Source organism: Musca autumnalis, unplaced genomic scaffold (genome assembly GCF_047663935.1).
Source record: "Musca autumnalis isolate F117 unplaced genomic scaffold, ASM4766393v1 scaffold_4, whole genome shotgun sequence".
NCBI classification, from domain to species: Eukaryota; Metazoa; Arthropoda; class Insecta; order Diptera; family Muscidae; genus Musca; species Musca autumnalis.
Window position 1 is genome coordinate 184,194,506 of NW_027411977.1, and position 23,018 is coordinate 184,217,523.

At 36.8% G+C, this 23,018-nt stretch overlaps 1 protein-coding gene across 1 annotated transcript in view; it reads right to left on the reverse strand.

Annotated features, from left to right (window-relative positions):
- Positions 1–23,018, reverse strand: part of Cpr76Bc (Cuticular protein 76Bc) — an 84,215-nt gene that overhangs the window by 56,946 nt on the left and 4,251 nt on the right. Inside the window, exon 2 of the mRNA XM_073985353.1 lies at positions 3,406–3,555. Coding sequence (XP_073841454.1) covers positions 3,406–3,555 — 150 coding nt within the window. The remainder of the gene's footprint in view (positions 1–3,405; positions 3,556–23,018) is intronic.

The window sequence follows — 23,018 nt, forward strand, 5'->3', positions numbered from 1 at the left end:
GTACGTATTAAACACCTCTATTTCGGCAGTCCCATACTTTACTGCTACCGTCATACATTCCATGTATGGATCACTAACGTCAAGTTCATGCGAAATAGGTCTGTACTGGACAGACTGTTGCATAAAGGGTGGGTCCTCCACCTCCGCTTCTTGTACAACCCTTTCGCAAAACGCTGAAACCATAACAACGTTGCAAGCTAGAGGTGATGATTTTTAGCTTTTTTTCCCCGGTTCATAAAGTCTACAAATTCGGCGACTTTGTTTCGGAAAACGTTGCAATTGAGTGAACGAATTCAGTGACTTTGTTCCGGAAAACGATGCAATTGATTTACAGAAGCGATGCATTGCCGGGGCGCTGAACAACAACATGTGGTGTAAGATGCTACGTTTGTTGCTGTTGGTGGACTGCGGTGATGTATTCCGACGTCTTGGATGCGGCTAAGACCACATCAGCCTCGAAAGTATACCCTTTACTTACATCCATTATATTATTATCGGTCCCATATTGAAAAAGACAGAACACAAACACATAAATGTTGAGGTGGCGGTGCATAGAACCGGTCTCGGTAGAATTAATTTTTAGATGGTGGGTTTCGGGATCTACCTATAGATTTTTGGCGGCTAATATGAATCGGTGTGCACTCATTGATATGAAAGAAGACTCCCTTGTCCCGTATGGGACGCACAATGACTTCTTTGAGATCTGACCAATTGTTGAAGTTGGTTGCTATAATTTTGAGGTAGTAAAAGACTTGGTATTCCTCGGAACCGCAGTAAACACAACAATGGACATCAGTTGTGAAATAAAAAGAAGAGTTGTATTGGCCAACAGATGCTACTTTGGCTTAAGAAAGCACTTCAAAAACAAAGCCACAACTCGTCAAACAAAAATTACGCTTTAATATTTTGAAGGTTTAAGCTTCATTATCACACCCAAATGGCTGAAATTTGGTACTTAGTCTTCCCCCTAGAATTTTGTTGGTATGGGTCCACGCCGTCATATAGCACACATAGAACGGTACCACCCGATTTTGAAAGTTATGGCCACAATAATCCATTGAAATGGCTGAAACTTGGTATTTAGTCCTAGTTGGTGGTACGAAACCTTCCCCCAGAATTTTGTCGGTACAGGTCCACGCCTTCATAGTGCCCCATAGAACTGTACCTCAGATTTTCGGTAATTTGAAGATTATGGCCACAATAATCCATTGAAATTGCTGAAACTTGGTATTTAGTCTTCGTGGGGGTATTCATCTTTCCCCTCAAAATTTGTTGGTACAGGTCCACGCCTTATTTGAATGTTTTAGCTTCATTAGCACACCGAAATGGCTGAAATTTGGTATGTAGTCTTCGTTGGAGGTACATCCCGATTTTCGTAATTGTGAAATATGTGACGTCAATATCCCACCGAAATGACTGAAATTTGTTATTTAGTCTTTCATGGGCTTATAAAATGTTTCAGAAAAGAATTATCAGTATAGGCTCACGTCTTTCTATATCCCCCATAGAAGCATACCTCTTGGTTTACGGTATTTTTTAGGTTTTAACCACATTATCTTACTGAAATCCAGAAGACTAAGTTGATGGTTCGACGCGCAATAACTTCCTTGAGATCTGACCAACTGTTGAAGTTGGTTCCTATAATTCCTCGGTACCGCAGTAAACACAACAAACGACATCAGTTGTGAAATAAAAAGAAGAATTGTATTGGCCAACAGATGCTACTTTGGCTTAAGTAAGCACTTCAAAAACAAAGCCACAAATCGTCAAACAAAAATTACGCTTTACAAAACACTGATACTACCCGTGCTGATGTATGTTTCCGAAGCCTGGGTACTTGCCCAAGCAGATGAGGCAGTGCTTGGCGTGTTTGAGAGAAAAATTCTTTGAAAGATCTACGGACCAATCTGCCTAGACGGTGAATATCGACGTCGTATGAACCACGAGCTGTATCTGCTATACAACGACATCAATATAGTTAAACGTATTGAGATGCAGCGATTGCGTTGGCTGGTAAGAATGAGCGAAGCACTAAACAGAAAGAATTGGAGATCTTTTCTTAGTTCGGTCTATGGAACAAATGTTTTGTAATGGACCAGCTAAGGAAGTAAGTAATCTTACTGAAATATCGGAAATTTGGTATTTAGTCTTCTTTGAGTCTAAAAACTTTTCGCCAGAAATTTGTCGCTTCAAATCGACATTTTGATATAGCCCCCACAGAACGGTACCTCCCGAATTTCGGTATCTTGAAGGTTAACGACATTGTTTTACCGAAATTGCTGAAATTTGGAATTAAGTCTTCTTCATAAACGAAAGGAAATTAATTGTTCCGTTTTACTTAAATACCACTCGTGGTGGAGGGTATAACGAGTTTGGCCCGGCCGAACTTAAAGCCGTTCTTACTTGTTATAATTGTTTTTTTTTTCATATTCAATCGATATAATTTTGTTCAAATGTATTTTGAAATAACAACAAATGAAATATATTTGAAATTCAGCACACGCATAAAATATTGGAAAACGGACATAAGAACAAACATGAAATTGTCAGATATGTCTGTCAATCTGCATTCTAGGAAAACAAGAAAAACCATTTTTGTAAGAGGACCAAAAAAACAACAATATTTCAAAACTATGTTGTTGGCATTTTTGTTAAATGTACTGTAAACCATATTCAATCAACAATAGCAACAACTTTAGAACCTGTTAGAATTGAAAATGCCAACCCCCGAAACCAATCAATTTTCTCAAAGTGCGTTTTTTTCTTCTAGATTTCAAATTTGAAAGGTGTAAATGAACTGTGAGATTTGTTAACAGACCAATTTACATAATAAACAAAAATATCGGCAACAACAACAACAGTTCTAATATATTCAAATGTTCGCTGTACGCAATTGCCTGTTGTAGTCTATAGAACCCGCCTGCCATTCAGCCAAACGCCTGTCTACTACCAATCCATCCATTCATCCATCCGCTTATCTAAGCGTTGCTTGGTACGTTTAGCTATCTATTCTGCATAAATGCCGAATATAATTCAAATATGACGACGACTATAAATAAATATGTCATTTGTATGTCAAAAACATGTTAACGGACATAATCGGATCAAGACATTGACATAATGTGGGATTGTAACGGTGAAAAATTGAGCCTTTTATTTTTTATCTTCGTTCTTTGTAGTTCTAAGTTGAGACTGTTGACTGGCAATTAGAACAATAAAAAGTCCATTCGAAATTCCTGACAAGTTTTGCGAGACAAGTAACAGTTATGGTTGTCAGTCAGAGACACTGTGCGATTTTTGTTTTGCATAAGGTTAGGTTTTGGGGTAAATGAAATTAAAGGAGCGTGAAATATTTTTTTGAAATATTTTTGATGTAAAAGTGGTTTTAGTATCAAATTTACTTACAAATTGTGGCGCATATTCCATCATTTCTTTCTCGATTTCACCACCATCATCTTCGTCGGGCACATGTATCGGTTGTAATTGCACCGTTTTTGCTTGGCTTGCAACAATCACAGCGATTAACAGCAGGTAATTGAACCACTTACGTGGTATCTGCAAATGTGGACAATAAAAAAGCAAAAATTAAATTAAAGACAATTTGTAAAATATTCACTACGAACAACATAATCACGAATGGCTCCCAAAACGAAATACGACTACAACATATTTTTTGAAATCAAATTAACACCAAAGGCATTATTTTTGGTAAAAGACAATTTGTGAAAAATATGTCCAAGTTTGTTTGGTGTTTAATTAAGTGCGTTCGTAGACACTTCAGTGGTAAACTAAAAAGGCAGAAAGTGGGTATTTTATGGGATCAACAGTATCGAAGGCTTACTAATAAGACTAATTTGATAAGCACTCTATGACTAGAGGAATGCATACCCGACGATAGGAATATTATAATGATCCGTTCAATAAAAGGACAGACGTGCTATGCGTTTCAAATTTCCATCGCTTTTGATATGACACTGTACGTGCTTCTTCAAAAATATGAGCTATGTAGCCCAGTCAAAATTGAAATAGCAAAAATTCCCACAAAACTGAATTTTGGTGGAGAGCTAAGGTTTTTCATTAGAAACAATCTCCTAAAAGTCCCCATCGATCCCATGTGTGCAAAAAAAGTTATTCGGGGTCAAAAGTTAAATTTTAAGAGTTTTTTAGGTTTTCGGATTTTTTCTCGAAATTTAATCAAAATGTGACTAGAGCATGGCTGCTCAAAACGGCGTTTTGACACACGAAAGTGAAAAAAACACACTTAAGAGAAATTAAAAAAAAATATTTTTCGAAGTTTCATTCGACGTTCATTTTTGCACTTCAGTATCCTCAAAAACGATTCCCCTGATTAAACAATAACAATTGAAACAAAAAATCTACAAAAGTATGCACTTGCTAGTAAAATGCCCGTTACTTCGTATGCGGAAAGGGGATAATATACACATTAATAATATACATATAAACAATATTTTTATTTTGATGTACTTATACCTATTTGAATTAATATTAAATTTCATTTAAATACAGTTCTAATACCTTTAGTTCTAATTTCCAAAAAAATACCTTATCGCACCCCTACACATCAACAGCAACCCACATTTTAAATTTCAGTCCATGTTTTATCAGAACGGTACGGGTATTTTGAAGATTTATCCACAGTGTCTAGGGGATGGAAGATACCAAGGAACGGTCCTGACCGGCAAAGCCCTCTTTCATCTCAAGTGGACACTGACCTCCCCGTGGTGTCACCTGGGGTAGCTGCGTTAAACACCCGTTAAAGGTAGTGAGCTAAAATGTGCCGCGCGTTCACTCATAAGAACGTTAAGAGATTGGGTTTGGGCGCAGGGTTAGTAACCCTCCCCTAGAAAAAGCAGCTACTATGAAAAAACAAAAGAAAAGAAAACAAATCCCTCAAAGTTGACGACCCCCGCAAACGTTTTAAGGATCATGATCTGCGAATCTGCACCTGGAATGTTCGCACTCTTTATGGAGAAGGTGCAGTTTACGCATTGGCAGGTGTACTTGAAAAGTACAAGGCCGACATTACTGCCATACAGGAAATACGATGGAATGGGAAAGGCGTCACAACAACACCTAAAGGTGACGCACAGTTTGGTTGCGGATTTGGTCGGAGGTTAAAACACCTGGCCTCCAGCTTCACACCAATGAATGAAAGACTTGCTGAGCTTTATTTGCGCTCATGCTCCCACTGAAGACAAGGACGAACTGACCAAAGATATATTTTATGAGCGCTTAGAAGAAACATATGACCGTTGTCCTGCCCATGACATTAAAATTATTCTAGGCAATTTTAATGCCAAAATTGGAAAGGAAAATATCTTTGGCCCAACAGTCTCCACAGTGAAACATCTGACAATGGTATGAGGCTGATAGACTTCGCAGCGGCAAAAACATGCTAGTTGGCAGCAGCAGATTTTAACATCTCGACATTCATAAGGGCACCTGGCTGTCTCCAGATCAGAAAACAGGAAATCAAATTGATCACGTTGTGATAGATGGAAGACATTCATCGAGAGTGTTGGATGTGCGTTCGTTCCCAGCAGCAAACATACACTCGGACCTTGTTGCAGCAAAGGTACGCACCCGTACGCACCCGGTTAAACGTAGCAAACAAAGTGCGAACAGACACAACACGGAAGTTGGACATCGGTAAGCTGCAATCACAACAGATAGCCACAGCATATTCCACTCAACTGGCCCAACTGCTTAATCAAAGTACTCCTCGTCCCGATAACATATCAGGACAATGGCAAAACATTGCCCACTCCATGCAAACAGCCGCAAAATCAGTACTTGGATACCAGAGACCTCCATCAAAGAATCCATGGTATGACGGGGAGTGTCGTTCTGCTACCGAAGAGAAAAATGCGGCATATAGGCCTACTTTACAGTCAGTAGCAACGCGTAGCTCACGAGAGAGATATCGAGAGAAAAGGAGAGAAGAGAAACGACTTTTCCGCAAGAAAAAGAGAGAACTGGGAAAGCGGGAGTGTGAAAAAATCAAGAGTTGCACAGGAGCCAGAAATAAGTCCGAAAATTCTACCAAAAAGTGAAACATCAAACAGTTGGCTTTGGTACAGGCACATCCTCCTGTAGAGACCAGCAAGGTAATCTGGTAACAGATACAGATAGCGTGCTCAGGATATGGAAGGAACATTTTTCCAAACTGTTGGTATCCAATAGTAGCGAAGTCGACGAAGATACCACAGATCCAATCCCAGAAGATGGTACTGAATGTATACCACCCGATCAAGATGAGGTTAAGACAGCAATAAACCGGCTGAAGAATAATAAGGCAGCAGGAGCTGATTAAAACAGGAGGCGACACGCTGATAAGGTGTATGCATCAGCTAGTTAGCTCCATCTGGCAGAAGAATGCGTAGCCGACGATTGGAACCTGAGCATCCTGTGTCCCGCCCATAAGAAAGGAGATAAGACTTTATGTTCCAACTATAGGGGCATAAGTCTTCTCCCTATCGGCTACAAGATAGTGTCAGAGATATTGTGTGAACGACTAAAGCCCATGGTCAACGAAATAATTGGACCATACCAATGCGGCTTTAGACCTGGCAAGTCCACTATTGACCAGATATTTACCCTGCGGTAAATCCTGGAGAAGACCCAAGAGATGCAGATCGACACCTACCACCTTTTTGTCGATTATAAAGCAGCCTTCGACAGCCCGCTACGTTCAAAGGTATTCCAAGCCGAAGAGTTTTGTACCAAAAAGGTTTCAGGCAAGGAGACAGCCTTTCGTGTGATCTTTTCAACATCCTGCTAGAAAACGTCAAAAGAAGTGGCACAATCTACACCAATAGCCCCATGTTACTTGCTTATGCTGATGATATAGACATCATGGGACGATCAGTAAAACAAGTAACCGATACCTTTATGAAGGTCAAAGGAGAATCTGCTAAAGTGGGTCTGGCGGTAAACGGCGAGAATACCAAGTTGATGGTGTCGACGCGCAATGCTTCCATTGAGATCGGACCAACTGTTAAAGTTGGTTCCTATAATTTTGAGGTAGTAACAGACTTAGTATACCTCGGCACCGCCGTAAACACAACAAACGACATCAGTTGTGAAATAAAAAGAAGAATTGTATTGGCCAACAGATGCTACTTTGGCTTAAGTAAGCACTTCAAAAACAAAGCCACAACTCGTCAAACAAAAATAACGCTTTACAAAACACTGACAATACCCGTGCTGATGTATGGTTCCGAAGCCTGGGTACTTGCGCAAGCTGATAAGGCAGTGCTTGGCGTGTTTGAGAAAAAAAATTCTTCGAAAGATCTACGGACCAATCTGCGTTGACGGTGAATATCGACGTCGTATGAACCACTAGCTGTATCTGCTATACAACGACATCAATATAGTTAAACGTATCGACCCAGCGAAAAGTTTGCCTCCAAAGAGACAGTTAAATGATATGTACAAGTGATTTGGAAGTGCATCAAATTATGCATTATGCCGGAAAGAGGCACTCCATTGCACCGCATTTTAACTGACCCTTTGGCATTGCATTTTAACTGAACCTTTGGCACTGCATTTTAACTGATCCTTTGGCATTGCATTTTAACTGACCCTTTGGAGTAGAATAGGAGGCAGTCCAGAGCACGTGTTTTGAATAACAAAATAAAATGCATTTATTATTTGTGTAAAACAAAAATATTAATAACTTTATTAAATTAACACAAATTATGAAAATTCTCTATTGAATTCAATCGCAAACATGTGTGTTTCCTCCGCTCTTCATTTAATCCAAGCTTAAGTGCTTTTGCTTCATCTGCTAAATGGGTTTGATATTGTCTTCCCATCATCAGTTAAGATTTCGACATGTACTCCAACGGCACTCCATTGGGAAATTTTCTTCTCGTGAGTTACCGTAAAAATTTTCACAAATTAAATATTATTTAGTTTGTATTAACAAATGTTTGGAAATGTTAATACGATTATCTCTTTTTGGAAATGTATTCCGCTGCCTGTAGAGATGTACAAACTGATTTATGTACATGTAGGGATCTCTAACAACTGCTAATAAAATGTAAACGTGACTGTTCTTGGATTTAAATGTCCAAATCTTAAATTTATTTTATAATATATAAAATAATTTAATACAGACTAAAAAAAACTAACATTATAATAAAAATAATAAAAATAACGGAAAAACCAGTAAGGAAAGGATCAAAGTCGGGCGGGGCCGACTATATGATACCCTACACCACTGTGAATATGTAAAATATAAATCAGAGCTATATCCAGATCTAAACCGATTTTGATATAATTTGGCACATTTATTTCCAGACCGAATTCAGTCACACATTCCAAATATCATTGAAATCCGACTTATATAGCGTGTTTGGAGCAGCAAATACTCGAAATCGGCCGAAATTATATATGGGTGCTATATCCAAATCTGAACCGATTTCGATATAATTTGGCACATTTATTTCTAGACTGAATTCAGTCACACATTCCAAATTTCATCGAAATCGGACGTATATAGCGTGATTGGTACATCGCATACGTGAAATCGGGCGAACATATATATGGGAGCTATATCCAAATCTGAACCGATTTCGATATAATTTGGCACATTTATTTTTAGACCAAATTCAGTCACACATTCCAAATTTCATCGAAATCGGACATATATAGCGTGTGTGTTACAGAAAATACGTGAAATCGGCCGAAAATATATATGGGGGCTATACCAAAACTTGGACCGATATAGCCCATCTTCGAACTTGATCTTCCGACGGCTAAAAAAATGGTATTCCCCAATTTTCAGCGAAATCGGTCAACAAATGCGACCTGTATGTTGCGAACGGACGGACGGACGGACGGACATGCATAAATCGACTCAGAAAGTGATTCTATGTATATCCCTAGAAGGAACTATGGGTCTATCTCGCTTCCTTTTGTATGTTACATACAAATGCACTAACACATAATACCCCTTACCACATAGTGGTGTAGGGTATAAATACTCACCACGGGAATGTAAAAATGTCAGGAACATGCATAAAAAACGTTAAAAACTGCAACAGTTCTCAAAGAACTGACTACATTTTTCACGTCTATCGGTTATCTTTGAAACTAAAGGGAATTGTCATTACATTGACAGATTACATATAAACAAAAAACCTTTTTAAAGCATTTTTTTTTTAATAAACACATTGTCCCACGGGAATGACAAAAAATAGGGACACGGCTAAAGTGTCTCAAAATCATAATTTAAAAAAAATAAAATTATATTTATGAAATTAAAATAGACTTTACTTTGTTCATTCCTCTAGAATAACTCGGCGTACTTCATTTATATAATATATTTTAAAATATTAATGAATATCTGTGTTTTTTGATTGCAAAACGACTGGGGACACGCCACGGTAATCAGTATTTGCACATTGCGACCAATTTTTTCATATAAATATGTAGATTACTTTATTTTGATTTTCGAGCCTCGTTTAAGGACATTTGTTTTACTTATTCCGTTTTTATACCCTCCACCATAGGATGGGGTTATATTAAGTTTGTCACTACGTTTGTAACTACTCGAAATAATCATTCTTGATCAGCGTGCAATTCTACATCGATATAGCCATGTCCGTCCGTCTGTCCGTCTGTGGAAATCACTCTAGCGTTCGAGCGGATTGACGTAGGTGGATGAAATTTTGGGAAAATCTATTATTTGTACGTAGGACTTTTGGTATTGAAAGCGGGCTATTTAGGTCCACGCTTTCGTATAGCCCCCATACAAAATGACACGAGACGCGTCGTCGTTTCAAGGAATTTTTAAGATATTTGTCCCATTTTACCACCGAATTGGTTGTAATTTGGTATTTTGTGTCTCCAGAGGCCAAAAAACATTCCTACTAAAGTTGGTTTATATAGGTCCACGTTTTGGTATAGCCCCCATATAACGCCCCATATAAAGTATGCGTCATTTTAATATATTTTGAATGTATTAGTCCCATTTCACAACAGAATCGGTTGCAACTTTGTATTTTGTGTTTCCAGAGGCTAAGAAACATTTCTACCATAAAATGTTTATATAAGTCCACGTTTTGATATAGTCCCCATAGGACGATATCTCCCGATTTTCGGTATTTTGAAGGTTTTGGCCTCATTACCACACCGAGATGGCTGAAATTTGGTATTTAGTCTTCGTTGGGGGTATAAAACTTCCCATAAATAAGCTAACATTAACAAAAATTTAGGTGTTTTATTCTAGTATTTGGAGTGTATCGTTGAAATACTGTTCGCCATTGTATGTCCGAATATTTAAAAAATGTCGTAAAGATCGACACTATATGCAAATAAACGAACAGAGCAGTTCAATTTCAAACAAATTTTCCATTCTAATTGATTTTTAAAATATTTACTGTTAACTATTTCTCACATTTTACGGAAAGCAGTTGAAATAAAATATGATTTTGTTTTTGTGAACACAGCTGCTGCTAACCAAATCCTAAAAATGATGCTTGTAGTTTTCGGTTGATTTCAAATTTTTTGGCAGTTGTCAAGCGTTTGTTGTTGTTTCGTTGCCTGGTTAAAAATAAGCCAATAAATTAATATGGATTGCCCACAATTCGTAAATATACTAAATATGCGTAATGTAACGCAACTCTATGAACAAATTGCCGATGTAGAAATACCAGGTAATGAACAGAGATACATACGTACATACATATATTCACAGATATAACTTCTATACTAAAAATTTGTTTGTGAGTACAGTGGGATGAGATAGTGTTCATTGAGATTTTAGTATGTGGAGTGACATTAGTGAATGTCTCGATTTTTCGAAGCTTTGGTCATAATGACTCGATGGCCCATCGTTTCATATACAAATTTTTTTGTGAAAGCAGCCTCCTTGATCATTTGACAACTTAAGTGTACTGAACAATATATTGTTCAGATTAAGAAGCGGAACTAATAAGTCACAAAATCGATGTGGGAATAGATTTCACAGGATATGCGGTGGTCTTACATATTCTGATGTGTATGAAAACGACGAGAACGAAGAAATATTCTATATTAGAGCGAGCTCATGCAGATTTAGATTTCACTACACTCCAAGTTACTATTTCGACCTACTGTATCTCCCTCCACAAACACAAAAAAGTTCGTTAATTTGTGACCACACAACAAGAGTCAACTCCAAACGTTTTTAATGTTGTAAAGTTGTAACGCAATTAATTTGTTTCGAGATGTTTTGCTGGATAACAGAACTAGTTTTGAAATTCATGAAATTTGCTAAGAAAATAAGGCTCTACCTAAAACCCAATTTTTGGTTTAATTTTTGTTGGGATCACTTCACAAAAAAGTGCCCCATAATAATTTTGAAAAAATCGAGCAACTTTTTAAAATACTTCTAAACTGGTTGTCATGATTTCGGTTTAGAGTTTGGTGGTTTAGTCTATAACTTTAAAGGAAAATATTTTGTCGTTATTCTTTCCTTTTCATTTGAAACTGGCAAAGTGACATTAAAATAAAAACGAAAAATACAAAAAAAGTGGTCAATTGATGTTTATCTAGCTGGCTGTGATCATTACTCTAAGCTGGTATTGCCACAATTGGCCGCTTGGCTTTCTTTCTTGCCAACATTTGTGTCAATTAAATCCAGTAGCTCCGAACATACGAATAAATACAAGTTTACGATATTAATCGTCGATTTTTTTATGATTTGGATTTTTCCAATGATATCTCAGAGCCGACTGACTGAGTAATGGTAACGACGTTCTGTTCACAACGATGTGGGTTATGTTCAGAAATCAATCAAATCTGAAAATTGTTGTTTAATGACTGTATTTGATTATTTTAGAGTTAACATGTTTTTTTTTTATTGTCGTTGAGAAGTTTTTTGTTCATTCGTAGTTAATTGAAGTTTTGTTTTTTATGTATTTCGAGGTATAACTTAGTTTAAAAGAGGTGTTAGGTGTGTATTCATATTCAGTGACGCCAATTGCTTACCCTACTCGAGATGGAAGTTTATAATAATTGTTTCACAAACATCCAGGAACGGATAAGGGAGACTTCTCTCATATCAATGAGTGTACAGTAGGGTTATGACTTTTTTACAACCTCATATCCCTGTATCATAGCGTGATGAGTTTTGCCATAAGATTACATAAAATCATAATTATAAGGTGATTCGGTGAAAAAACCTCACGCACAAAATGATTTTAAAATTTGAATTTATCAAAATTATGGACAATTTTTTGAAGTCACTGTAAGCAGATATACAATTGAAATTAAACTTTAGAGTCACGTGAGATAATTAAACTGACATAACATTTATTTCTCACTAATTTTCTTCAATTCTGAGAATCGTAAAAATGTCGTAAACGCTTTTATTTAAAGATATAATTTTTTAACAAAAAAGTTAAATTTTTTCAAAGTGGTTTGTGCATGACCTTTTTCGATATTTGAATGAAATAAACATTATTATAGTTATTAGTAGACTTATATTTATTCACGTGTGCAACAAAAAATAATTTTTGAAAAAAAATTTTTTCCATTTCATACATTTTTTCAAAAAATTATATTTTTAAAATCGATTTGTGCATGAACTTTTTTATATTTCAATGGAATAAACGATAGCGTAGGGATTATTAGGCAAAATTTCATTCATCCCTGCTACAGGAAATCATTTTTGAGAAAAAATATCAAAAAGTCATAACCCTAGTGTACAGCGATTCATATTAGCTCAATGATATGGGACCTACAGTTTATCGCCGAGTCCGAACGTCATGTCCTAAGACACCACTTGCAGAGAAGTTTTACATGACTGAAATACTCAGAATTTCGCCAAAACTATTGAGAGGTATTTTGCCACCGTTGAAAAATGTTTGATGTTGCCTGGCCGGGGAATCGAACCCACGACCTTCAGCACGAAGAAACACAAAATTTTAAATGTTTTTCCTGATCTTTTTATATGATATTCATTGATGTATGGGTATGACTTCATGTACACGATGTGAGAAAAGTGGCTTGTGCAGAGGTCTAATGAGGCTTTCTCCGATTAGTGCGAACAAGTCCACAGATTGATAATAGTTTGACTCCCACTAGATAAATTAGGTAGCGGCGAACTGAATAAACAGCCGCGGTCAATTCACCATATTTGGGGTGAGTTTCCCGGAGTAAATCTCAGGATGCATATGATCCCTGGGTTGTCGGTGATAGTCTTTGGCGCTTCTTGAACTTTTTTTAGCGTCGTAATTGAGGCAGCGAATGCAAGTTGCTTCAACAGAAATCAAAGTGATTCGAGAGCAGGTCTTTAAGTGAACTTATCCGAAATTTTGTCTGGGAGGTATTCGAACCTCATCTAAGTCTAGTAGAAATTTCACGATGTGCAAAGTATGGACCAAATCGGTTACTTCAAAAGTTATCGTGCGCACAACTTTTCCAAACATATTCGAACTTTTGTGGGGGAGGCACTGGAAGGAGTGAAACGATATAACCCATCTTCGAACTTAAACTAAGTTTGGACAAAATATTACGAAAGCCAATTTTTGGAGCGATTCGGCTGATCCATTCGAGAGTTATCGTGCGCTCCAGCCAGTCCGACAGACGGACATGGCTGAATCAACTCCGAATTGTCTGAAACGGATTTCGTCGAAACATACTTGGGGTCTAAAACCATTGTTTCGATGAGGCACATTTTGCCCACATGAAAATGTATATACCCTCGTTAGCATAAATGCTGAGGGTATGAAAATCAAGGAAGAACGGCTTTAAGTTCAGCCGGTCGAACTTTTTATACCCTCCACCATAGGTTGTATTGAAGTAAAATGGAACAATTACACTGTGTGTAATTTTTTGCGTTATGGTTTATTAACCATATTCTGATACCGCAGTGTGATAGAAGACCAAAAATAGGAAGATACGTGTCCCGGCGTTTTTCCCTATCACTTCAACTTTCGCGGAGACCTGAGGCCTTGATGTCAAAAGGTATCATTTTGTCAGGCACATATCTTCTAAACCGCTAGGAATTTGGGTTCACTCGTAGAAGAAAAGTTGTAGCTCACGTCTTAAAGAATAATAATTGTGAACACATCAAATCCAGCCAACTTCACCTACCGTTCCTAGAATCTTTTTATACCCTCCACCATAGTATGGAGGGTATATTAAGTTTGTCATTCCGTTTGTAACACATCGAACTAATCATTTGCGACCCTATAAAGTATATATATTCTTGATCAGGATAAAATTCTAAGACTATCTAGCCATGTCCGTCTGTCCGTCTGTCCGTCTGTGCGTCTGTCTGTCCCTCTGTCCGTCTGTTGTAATCACTCTAGCGTCCGCAATAATTGAGATAGAGTGCTGAAATTTTGCATGCGAGGGTCTTTTTTCCATAGGCAGGTCAAGTTCGAAGATGGGCTATATCGGTCCACTCTTTGGTATAGCCCCCATATAACGGTACCTCCGGATTTGAGGTATTTTGACGTTCTTCGCCACATTTGCAGACCGAATTAGTTATAATTTGGCACTTAGGGTTCCTAGTGATCAACAAACTTATATCCCAAAGGATATGGGCATAGGTCTATGTTTTGATATAGTCCTCATATAACGGTACCTCCCGATTTACGGTATTTTGAGAATTTTAGCGACAATTTTTAACCGAACTAGCTGTAATTTGCCATTTGAGGTTCTCAGTGGTCATGAAATATCTCCACCAAACATGGTCATCGTAGGTCCATGTTTCGGTATAGCCCCCATATATCGGTACCTCCCGATTTTCGGTATTTTGAGAATGTTAGTTAAAATTTTTAACCGAACTACCTGTAATTTGCCATTTGAGGTTCTCAGTGGTCATGAAATATCTCCACCAAACATTGTCAACATAGGTCCATGTTTTGGTATAGCCCCCATATATCGGTACTTCCCGATTTTCGGTATTTTGAGAATTTTAGCCACAATTTGTAACCGAACTATCTGCAATTTGATATTTGAAGTTCTCAGTGGTCATTAAACATCTCCACCAAACATCGTCAACATAGGTCCATGTTTTGGTATGGCCCCCTTATAACCGTACCTCCCGATTTTCGGTATTTTGAGAATTTTAGCTACAATTTTTAACCGAACTAGCTGTAATTTGCCATTTGAGGTTCTCAATGGTCATGAAACATCTCCACCAAACATCGTCAACATATGTCCATGTTTTGGTAAAGCCCCCATATAACGGTACCTCCCGATTTTCGATATTTTGAGAATTTTACCTACAGTTTTTAACCGAAATAGCTGTAATTTGACATTTGAAGTTCTCACTGGTCATAAAACGAATGTCCAACGAAACATCGTTAACATAGGTCCATGTTTTGGTATAGCCCCCATATAACGGTATCTCCCGATTTTCGGTATTTTGAGAATTTTAGCTGCAATTTTTAACCGTACTAGCTGTAATGATCAGTATTTTGAAAATTTTAGCTACAATTTTGTCTATTAAAAAAAATCGTCAATATAGGTCCATGTTTTGGTATATCACCCCATATAACTGTACCTCCCGATTTTCGGGAATTTTCAGTGGTCACGAACTTTCTTCACTAAAATTCGTCATCATGGGTCCATTTTTGAGGGTCTACATTGTTTTGATGACTTCAATTTGACTTTTGAAGTTCCCTGCAGCTATAAAACTTTTCCGCCAAAAAATTTAAAGATAGGTTGACTTTTTGATATAGTCCCGTAGGTGGTACCTTTCACCTAGCTGAACACATTTTTTAGATTAGATTAGATAACACTGTGCAACAAAATGGAGGTGAAAATCTGGGGCACGGAAAATTGCTCTTGGGGAAGAAAGGCCTTGGTGAGTATATTATGAAACCCGAAGGACTGATCCGTCGTGAGTCGAACTTCCGCGTTATGGCGTGATAAAATTTTTGTTAGAGACCCTGTGGGCAATCAGGAATTATCGTTATATCTTTGTTCACTGTTGCTTAAGTGCTCTACAAAAATAACAAACGAAGATATAATGCTAATTCATGATGGCTTACAGGGTCTCTTGCAAAAACTTCATCACGCCATAACACGGAAGTTCGACTCACGGCGCATCTGTCCCTCGGGTTTTTAATATACACACACCAATGGCTTTCATCTCCAAAAGGAATTATCTCTGCCCCAACATTTGTGTTCACAGTGTAATTTAAGCAATAGTGGGAGGCAGTAGGCTTCTATCCATTGTCGAAAAGTTGTTCCACCTAAAATTGTGAAAGGACCCTAATTATTCCATTTTAATTAAGACTATTTTATGGTGGAGGGTATAAAAAGTTCGGCCCGGCCGAACTTATCGACTTTTTACTTGTTATATTCTAGAAAGTTGTTTATTGAAATCTTAGGTACATTTTTGTAGTTGACTGTGTCCTTAATTTTAGGGCGGTTCGGTATCTGTGGACCGGAATCGGAGAAAAATGTATAAAAATCGAATATTTTCAAAAGATTTTGGTATTTTCACACTAAAGAACCGGTCATAGACATTTCGTATGTTCCAGAAAGTTGTTTGCTGATATCTTTGCTACATTATTGTGGTCCATTGTTTTCTCGAATTCTGAACGGTTTAGTATCTATGGAGCAGGAACCGATAAAAGAGGATACAAATGCAATTTGACTTGATATTTCACCATTAAGAACCGTTTCTACAGAGTTTGTATGTTCTAGAAAGTTGTTAACTAAGATCTAAGGTACATTTTTCTAGTTGATTGTTTGCTTAAATTTTGATCGGTTTGATATCTGTAGACTAAAATCCGAGAAAAAATTAAAAGGGAAATTTGACACTGACGATTTTGACCTTGAAGGTGAGGTTGAATGGATTTTATGTGTTCACAATTATTATCCTTTAAGACGAGAGCTACAACCTTGCCTCCACGAGTAATCCCAAATCCTAAGCGGTTTAAAGGATATGTACCTGACAAAATGATACCTTTTGATATCATGGCCTCAGGTCTCTGGGGGCCCATAACCGCGAAAGTTGAAGTGATGGGGAATGCCGGGACACGTATCTTCTTATTTTTGGTCTTCTATCCCACTGCTGTGCCAGAATATGGTTAATAATTTTCGTGTCGCACAGTGTTAGTTTCCTTTCGTTTATGAAAGTACTAAATTCTGCGCCACGGCAAGGCTATTCCTGAAAGAAAAATATGCTAACTGGAGTATATCACTTCCTTTAAACAAGGTTTAATACCAATGAGACATCGATGTTTTATAGCCACTCAGAATCCGAAATTCCATATTTCAGTCATTCCATTTGGACGATGGGTACACAAACTGAAAATATGTAAAATCAGGTACGTGCGTACATATCAAAAACGCATAAGAATGAACATTTCTCAAGCTTGTTTGGATCGTTTTAAGCGAAATAAAATGGATTTTAAGCGTCGTTTCAGAACTGTTGATGAGACATGGATCCACCACTATACTCCAGAGACAAAAGAGCAATCCAAACAATGGACTGAAGCTGGAGGAAGTGCCCCAAAGAAGGCAAAAACAATTCAATCGGCTGGTAAGGTTATGGCAACGGTTTTTTGGGACTTCAAAGGTCTTTTATTGATTGACTATCTGCAAAAGGGTAAAACAATAAATTCAGAGTACTATTGCAACCTTTTGGATCAATTAAATGTACAAATTCGAGGAAAACCTCCTGGCTTACAACACAAAAAAATAATTTTTCATCAAGACAACGCACCAGCGCACAAGAGTGTTTTAACAATGGCTAAAACCAACGAATTAAAGTACGAGTTGCTTGACCACCCACCTTATTCTCCTGATTTAGCTCCCAGTGACTTTTACTTGTTCCCAAATCTACAAAAATCCTTGCTGGGAGGCGTTTTACCTCAAATGAAGATGCAATTACAGTTGTAAACCACTATTTTGAAGACCTTGAGGAAAATTATTTTAATCAAGGGATAGAAAAGCGTTGGACTAAGTGTACTGAAGATTCAGGGGATTATATTGAAAAATAAAAATATTTTTGAAAAACTAACTAACCGAACCGCCCTCGTAAACTGTTCTAAAAATAGAAAAATATTTTTTTTATCATATAGTTCGTAACAAAGCAAAAAGTACGTATGTAAAGAGAGAAGAATACATTTCACTAAGATTAAAGATTAAATTCTACGGGTTTGTGGAAGGTCCTTAATGCTTCTTGTTGTATGAATTTTGACGATGTTTGTTTTGATGAGGATGTGAATGCTATCAATGAATCTTTTGCCATGTCGACACAAAATGATGAATTTTTTGATTTTGATAAAATTTCTGATTCTGACCATTCTCGACCTTTTAGGTGCATTGGTGAACAAGATTTATTAGAGGCTCTTTTAAAGTTCAAATCCAGATCCATCGGTATTGATGGAATCCCTATTCACTTCATTAAGCAAATTTTTCTCTTCATTGCGTATTTGTACTAGATTTGGTGAATTCTATTTTAACGTCATCTACTTTCCCTAAAATCTGGAAAAAAGTCCGAGTGGTACCCATAGTAGAATAATATCCACATGCCAACATGTATTTTGATATAATTTTTATTCTGTATTTAATTAATATGAATTTATTATTATATAAGTATCAGGCGTATGTTTACCTTTGTAATATATTATTGGCCACCTAGGCTTCTTTATTTTTGAATAAATAAAAATGAAATGAAATTGTTCCACTTTACTTCAATATAAGTGGAGGAGGTGAATCGTATAACAAGTTCGGCCTGGCCGAACTTTACGCCGTTCTTACTTGTTATAAATGATATTTTTTATACCCTCCACCATAGGATGGGGGTATATTAAGTTTGTCACTACGTTTGTAACTACTCGAAATAATCAATGTAGACCCCACAAAGTATATATATTCTTGATCAGCGTGCAATTCTACATCGATATAGCCATGTCCGTCCGTCTGTCCGTCTGTCTGTCTGTCCGTCTGTGGAAATCACTCTAGCGTCCGAACGGATTGACGTAGGTTGATGAAATTTTGGGAAAATATGTTATATTTACGTAGGACTTTTGGTATTGAAAGCGGGCTATGTAGGTCCACGCTTTCGTACAGCCCCCATACAAAATGACGCGTGACGCGTCGTCGTTTTAAGGAATTTTTAAGATATTTGGCCCATTTTACCACCGAATTGGTTGTAATTTGGTACTTTGTATCTCCAGAGGCCAAAAAATATTCCTACCAAAGTTGGGTTATATAGGTCCACGTTTTGGTATAGCCGCCATATAAGGCCCCATATAAAGTACGCGTCATTTTAATATATTTTGAATGTATTAGACCCATTTGACCACAGAATTGGTTGTAATTTGGTATTTTGTGTCTTCAGAGGCCAGAAAACATTCCTACCAAAGTTGGGTTATATAGGTCCACGTTTTGGTATAGTCCCCACATAAGACCCCTTATAAAGTACGCGTCATTTTAATATATTTTGAATGTATTAGACCCATTTGACCAAAGAATCGGTTGTAACTTTGTATTTTGTGTTTCCAGAGGCTAAGAAACATCTCTACCATAAAATGTTTATATAGGTCCACGTGTTGATATAGCCCCCATAATACAATATCTCCCGATTTTCGATATTTTGAACGTTTTAGCCTCATTATCACACCGATATGGCTGAAATTTGGTATTTAGTCTTCTTTAGGCGTATAAAACTTTCCCCCAGAAATTTGTAGGTATAGGTCCACGCCATCATATAGCCCCCATAGAACGGTACCTTCCGAATTTCGGTATTTTGAAGGTAGTGGCCACATTAATCCACCGAAATGGCTGAAATTTGTGGTGGAGGGTATAAAAAGTTCGGCCCGACCGAACTTAACGCTTTTCTTACTTGTTATAATTTTATTTATATCTTTATTATTGGAAAATACAAACATAATGAATAAAGAATTTTATAAACAAAAGTTAAAATTCAAAAAACCATATTAGGTCGCAAATATAGGTGGACAAAACTAAGGCACCCCTCAATTTAAGGAACAAAAAAAGTAATGAAATCAATATTTCCTGGCGTATCCTTTATTCTGGATGTCACACGCAGACCTTGCAGGCATAGAGGAAATGAAATTATTAATTTTTAATTAATTTCTCTTTAGAGACGAGCTTACTGACCAAGATGCTTTTTGAAAAAGGAAAGCCGACGATACGAACCCACACAATCACCACTGTGTGACATGCATGTTTCGCCTTTGGTTTAGGAAGGCTTTTCAGACACATCGATTGTGGGGCGGCTTCGCTATCATCTAACTTTTTTCTTCATTCAAATGCAATTTGTTTTTTACAAAGTTGAATTTTTTGTTCAAATCTTTGTATGGCTTTCATGACAAACGCTTAGCGTAGCCTTTGAAAGTTATGAGTTTGGTTCTGAACACTTACACGCCGTGACAACACTTTTTTCCATGTGTTTTTCAAGGACATGGGTTCGAACCCCAGTCTGGCTCAAGCTGATTTTTATTTGAAAATTTTGCCTATTCACTTTTTATTAATTTGTAATTAATTTCTCGTTAGAGACGAGCTTACTGACCAAGATGATTTTTGAAAAAGTAAAGCCGACGATGTTTCTGAGGAGCCTTCCTACTGTTTGTATTGTTGACTCAACAATATATTGTGTGCCATTATGGTGGCTGACATAATATACATGGTTGAAACAACAATATATATTTTAAGACTTTTAAAATATAGTATTTTGTTCTTAGAATGCGATTGATCCTACAACTATGTGTGCATAAAAAAACATGTTGGCAAACATTTAAAAACTGCACTCTTTCAAAACTTTGTGTGGGAGGAACCCGAAAGAGGGGTCAGTGTAGGCATAGGTTATCTTACGTACTGCCTTATTTGGTAATTGTTAGTATTTTTGAAATTTTGTTCCATTATCTCAGGAAGTACACAAGTACACACTGCCCCCGAAAAAGATGCGGCGTCGCACTATAAGTAATTTGGCCTGTTTTTGAGGCAAAAATTAATAGCGGTGGACTTATGGGCTTTTTATACATTTTTAATGCTTTATATGCAAAGTAAGCTAAAACAAAGAATTACACAGTAGAATTCGGATATAGCGAAAATCTGTTATAAGAAACTACGATTATAACGAACAAAGTTTTGTGTTCCCAAAGATTGTTTTCTTAATATTTGTAGACACATTCAACTTCTTAAAATTACTACGATTATAGCGAACAAAAATGTTCACCCCGCGAGCTAGGATTTACACGCCCCTTCTTTAAGTACAAGCGGATAGCGACGAATTTCAGCACTGTTTCAAATATATACAATAATATATAATACAATATACAATGTTTGAAAGTAAGCTTTAATAAGAATATTACAAACGAAAACGGTTTTAACGAACGGCGGATATAACGAAAAAATTTTTGTTTCTACCCCCCTATTTATACCCTATACCACAATGTGGAAAAGGGTATTATAAGTTTGTTTTGGTGAATATTCATGTAACACCGCGAAATATCCGTCGGAGACCCCCAATGTGGTATACCAATCTTCATATCTCGACGAGATAAAGCGATTTTGAGATGTGTGTCAGTCCGTCCGTCTGTCCATTATAAATTGTAAACACGCTCCAGGCCGCAATTATGGACCGATCGTCACGAAATTTTGTATGGAGGTCGGGTTCAGATCAGAATAGATCCCTATTCTTATTGGTGATGATCGTGAAATATTTAGCGGGTGAAATGGACCAAAAACATAATATTTATCCAATTTTCTAGCGGCTCTGTAGGTCTCAATAATAGTCCGATCAACGCGTAATTTTAAATAAGGTAAGAGTATATCACAAAGAATAAGCTTGCAATTTGAGATGGCGATCGGATAATATTTAGAGGGTTAAATGGACCAAAACTTTTTTGTGAAAATTGTGAAAATTTTTAATATACAGCTTATATCTTAATTCCTGGAAGTCACATTCCGGACAAGTGAGATATACTTGAAAGTGGAACGCTTGACCTTTCAATTGATGTCAATTATGTTGGTGTGCATGATCAGATAACAGAGTTACAGCCTAATATATTCCGTTATTTTTTTGTAGTGTAATAATAAACTCGCTAGAAGTCGCAATTATACATCAATAGTCACGAAATTTTGCACTGGGTAAGATTATAGGTCGAAAAGGATTTTGAATGATGATCTGATATTCTTTAGCGGGTGAAATGGACCATTACCTTTGTATGAAAAATATAAAAATTTTATTTTTGGTCGAAATTTTAATTCCTTGAGGACATATATACTTCGCAAAGTAGCCTACATATGGGAAAAAACTACTGACCTTTCTTCTGATGTAAATTGCAATAAAGTGTTTGCTAGATAACGGGCCTACTGCCTAATACATAATGGGTTCTGTGTAGAGAACCACATTTTTATCCCATGCTACATATTCAGCCCAATCATGAATATTCTTGCGGAATGCAGTTCTCGCGGAATAGTTTTTTCTCGAGAGAACATTCTTCCTATCATGAATAATTGAGGAAACATAATCATTGAATATGGCAGCACTGAACGGTCGTTTTCATACCTTGTGTGCCCTAATTGTTGTGAAAACAAAGAGAAAATGTTAAATGTTTGAGTTTTTAGACAAAATAAACAAATTTAATCAAATAAATTAAACTTTTACACATCAAAGATATTCAGAAGATGTTACTTGGTATGAAAATCATCAAATAAGATTGGAAAATTCCAAGGAAACAGTTTATTGTGCTATGGAACTGCCACTATCATGAGTGTATCAAAAATAAGTGTTTTTAATAAAAAGGTGGCAAAAAATGAAAAAATATGAATGTTGAAATAAGAATAATTGAAAATATGCATTTATCTAGTGTTTTTCAACAATAGCGAAGCGGTGTTTTGTATATGCAAAATTCTGCCATCCCTTCGTTGATCGTTACAAAAAGTTGAGAGTGACCGAGTTTGCAAACTAATGTTATTTTGTGAAATATGTTCATTTTTTAATAAATTTACAACCGCGAATTGAAGATTTTAGTATAAAAACCCAACAAAACTGTTTATTTTGC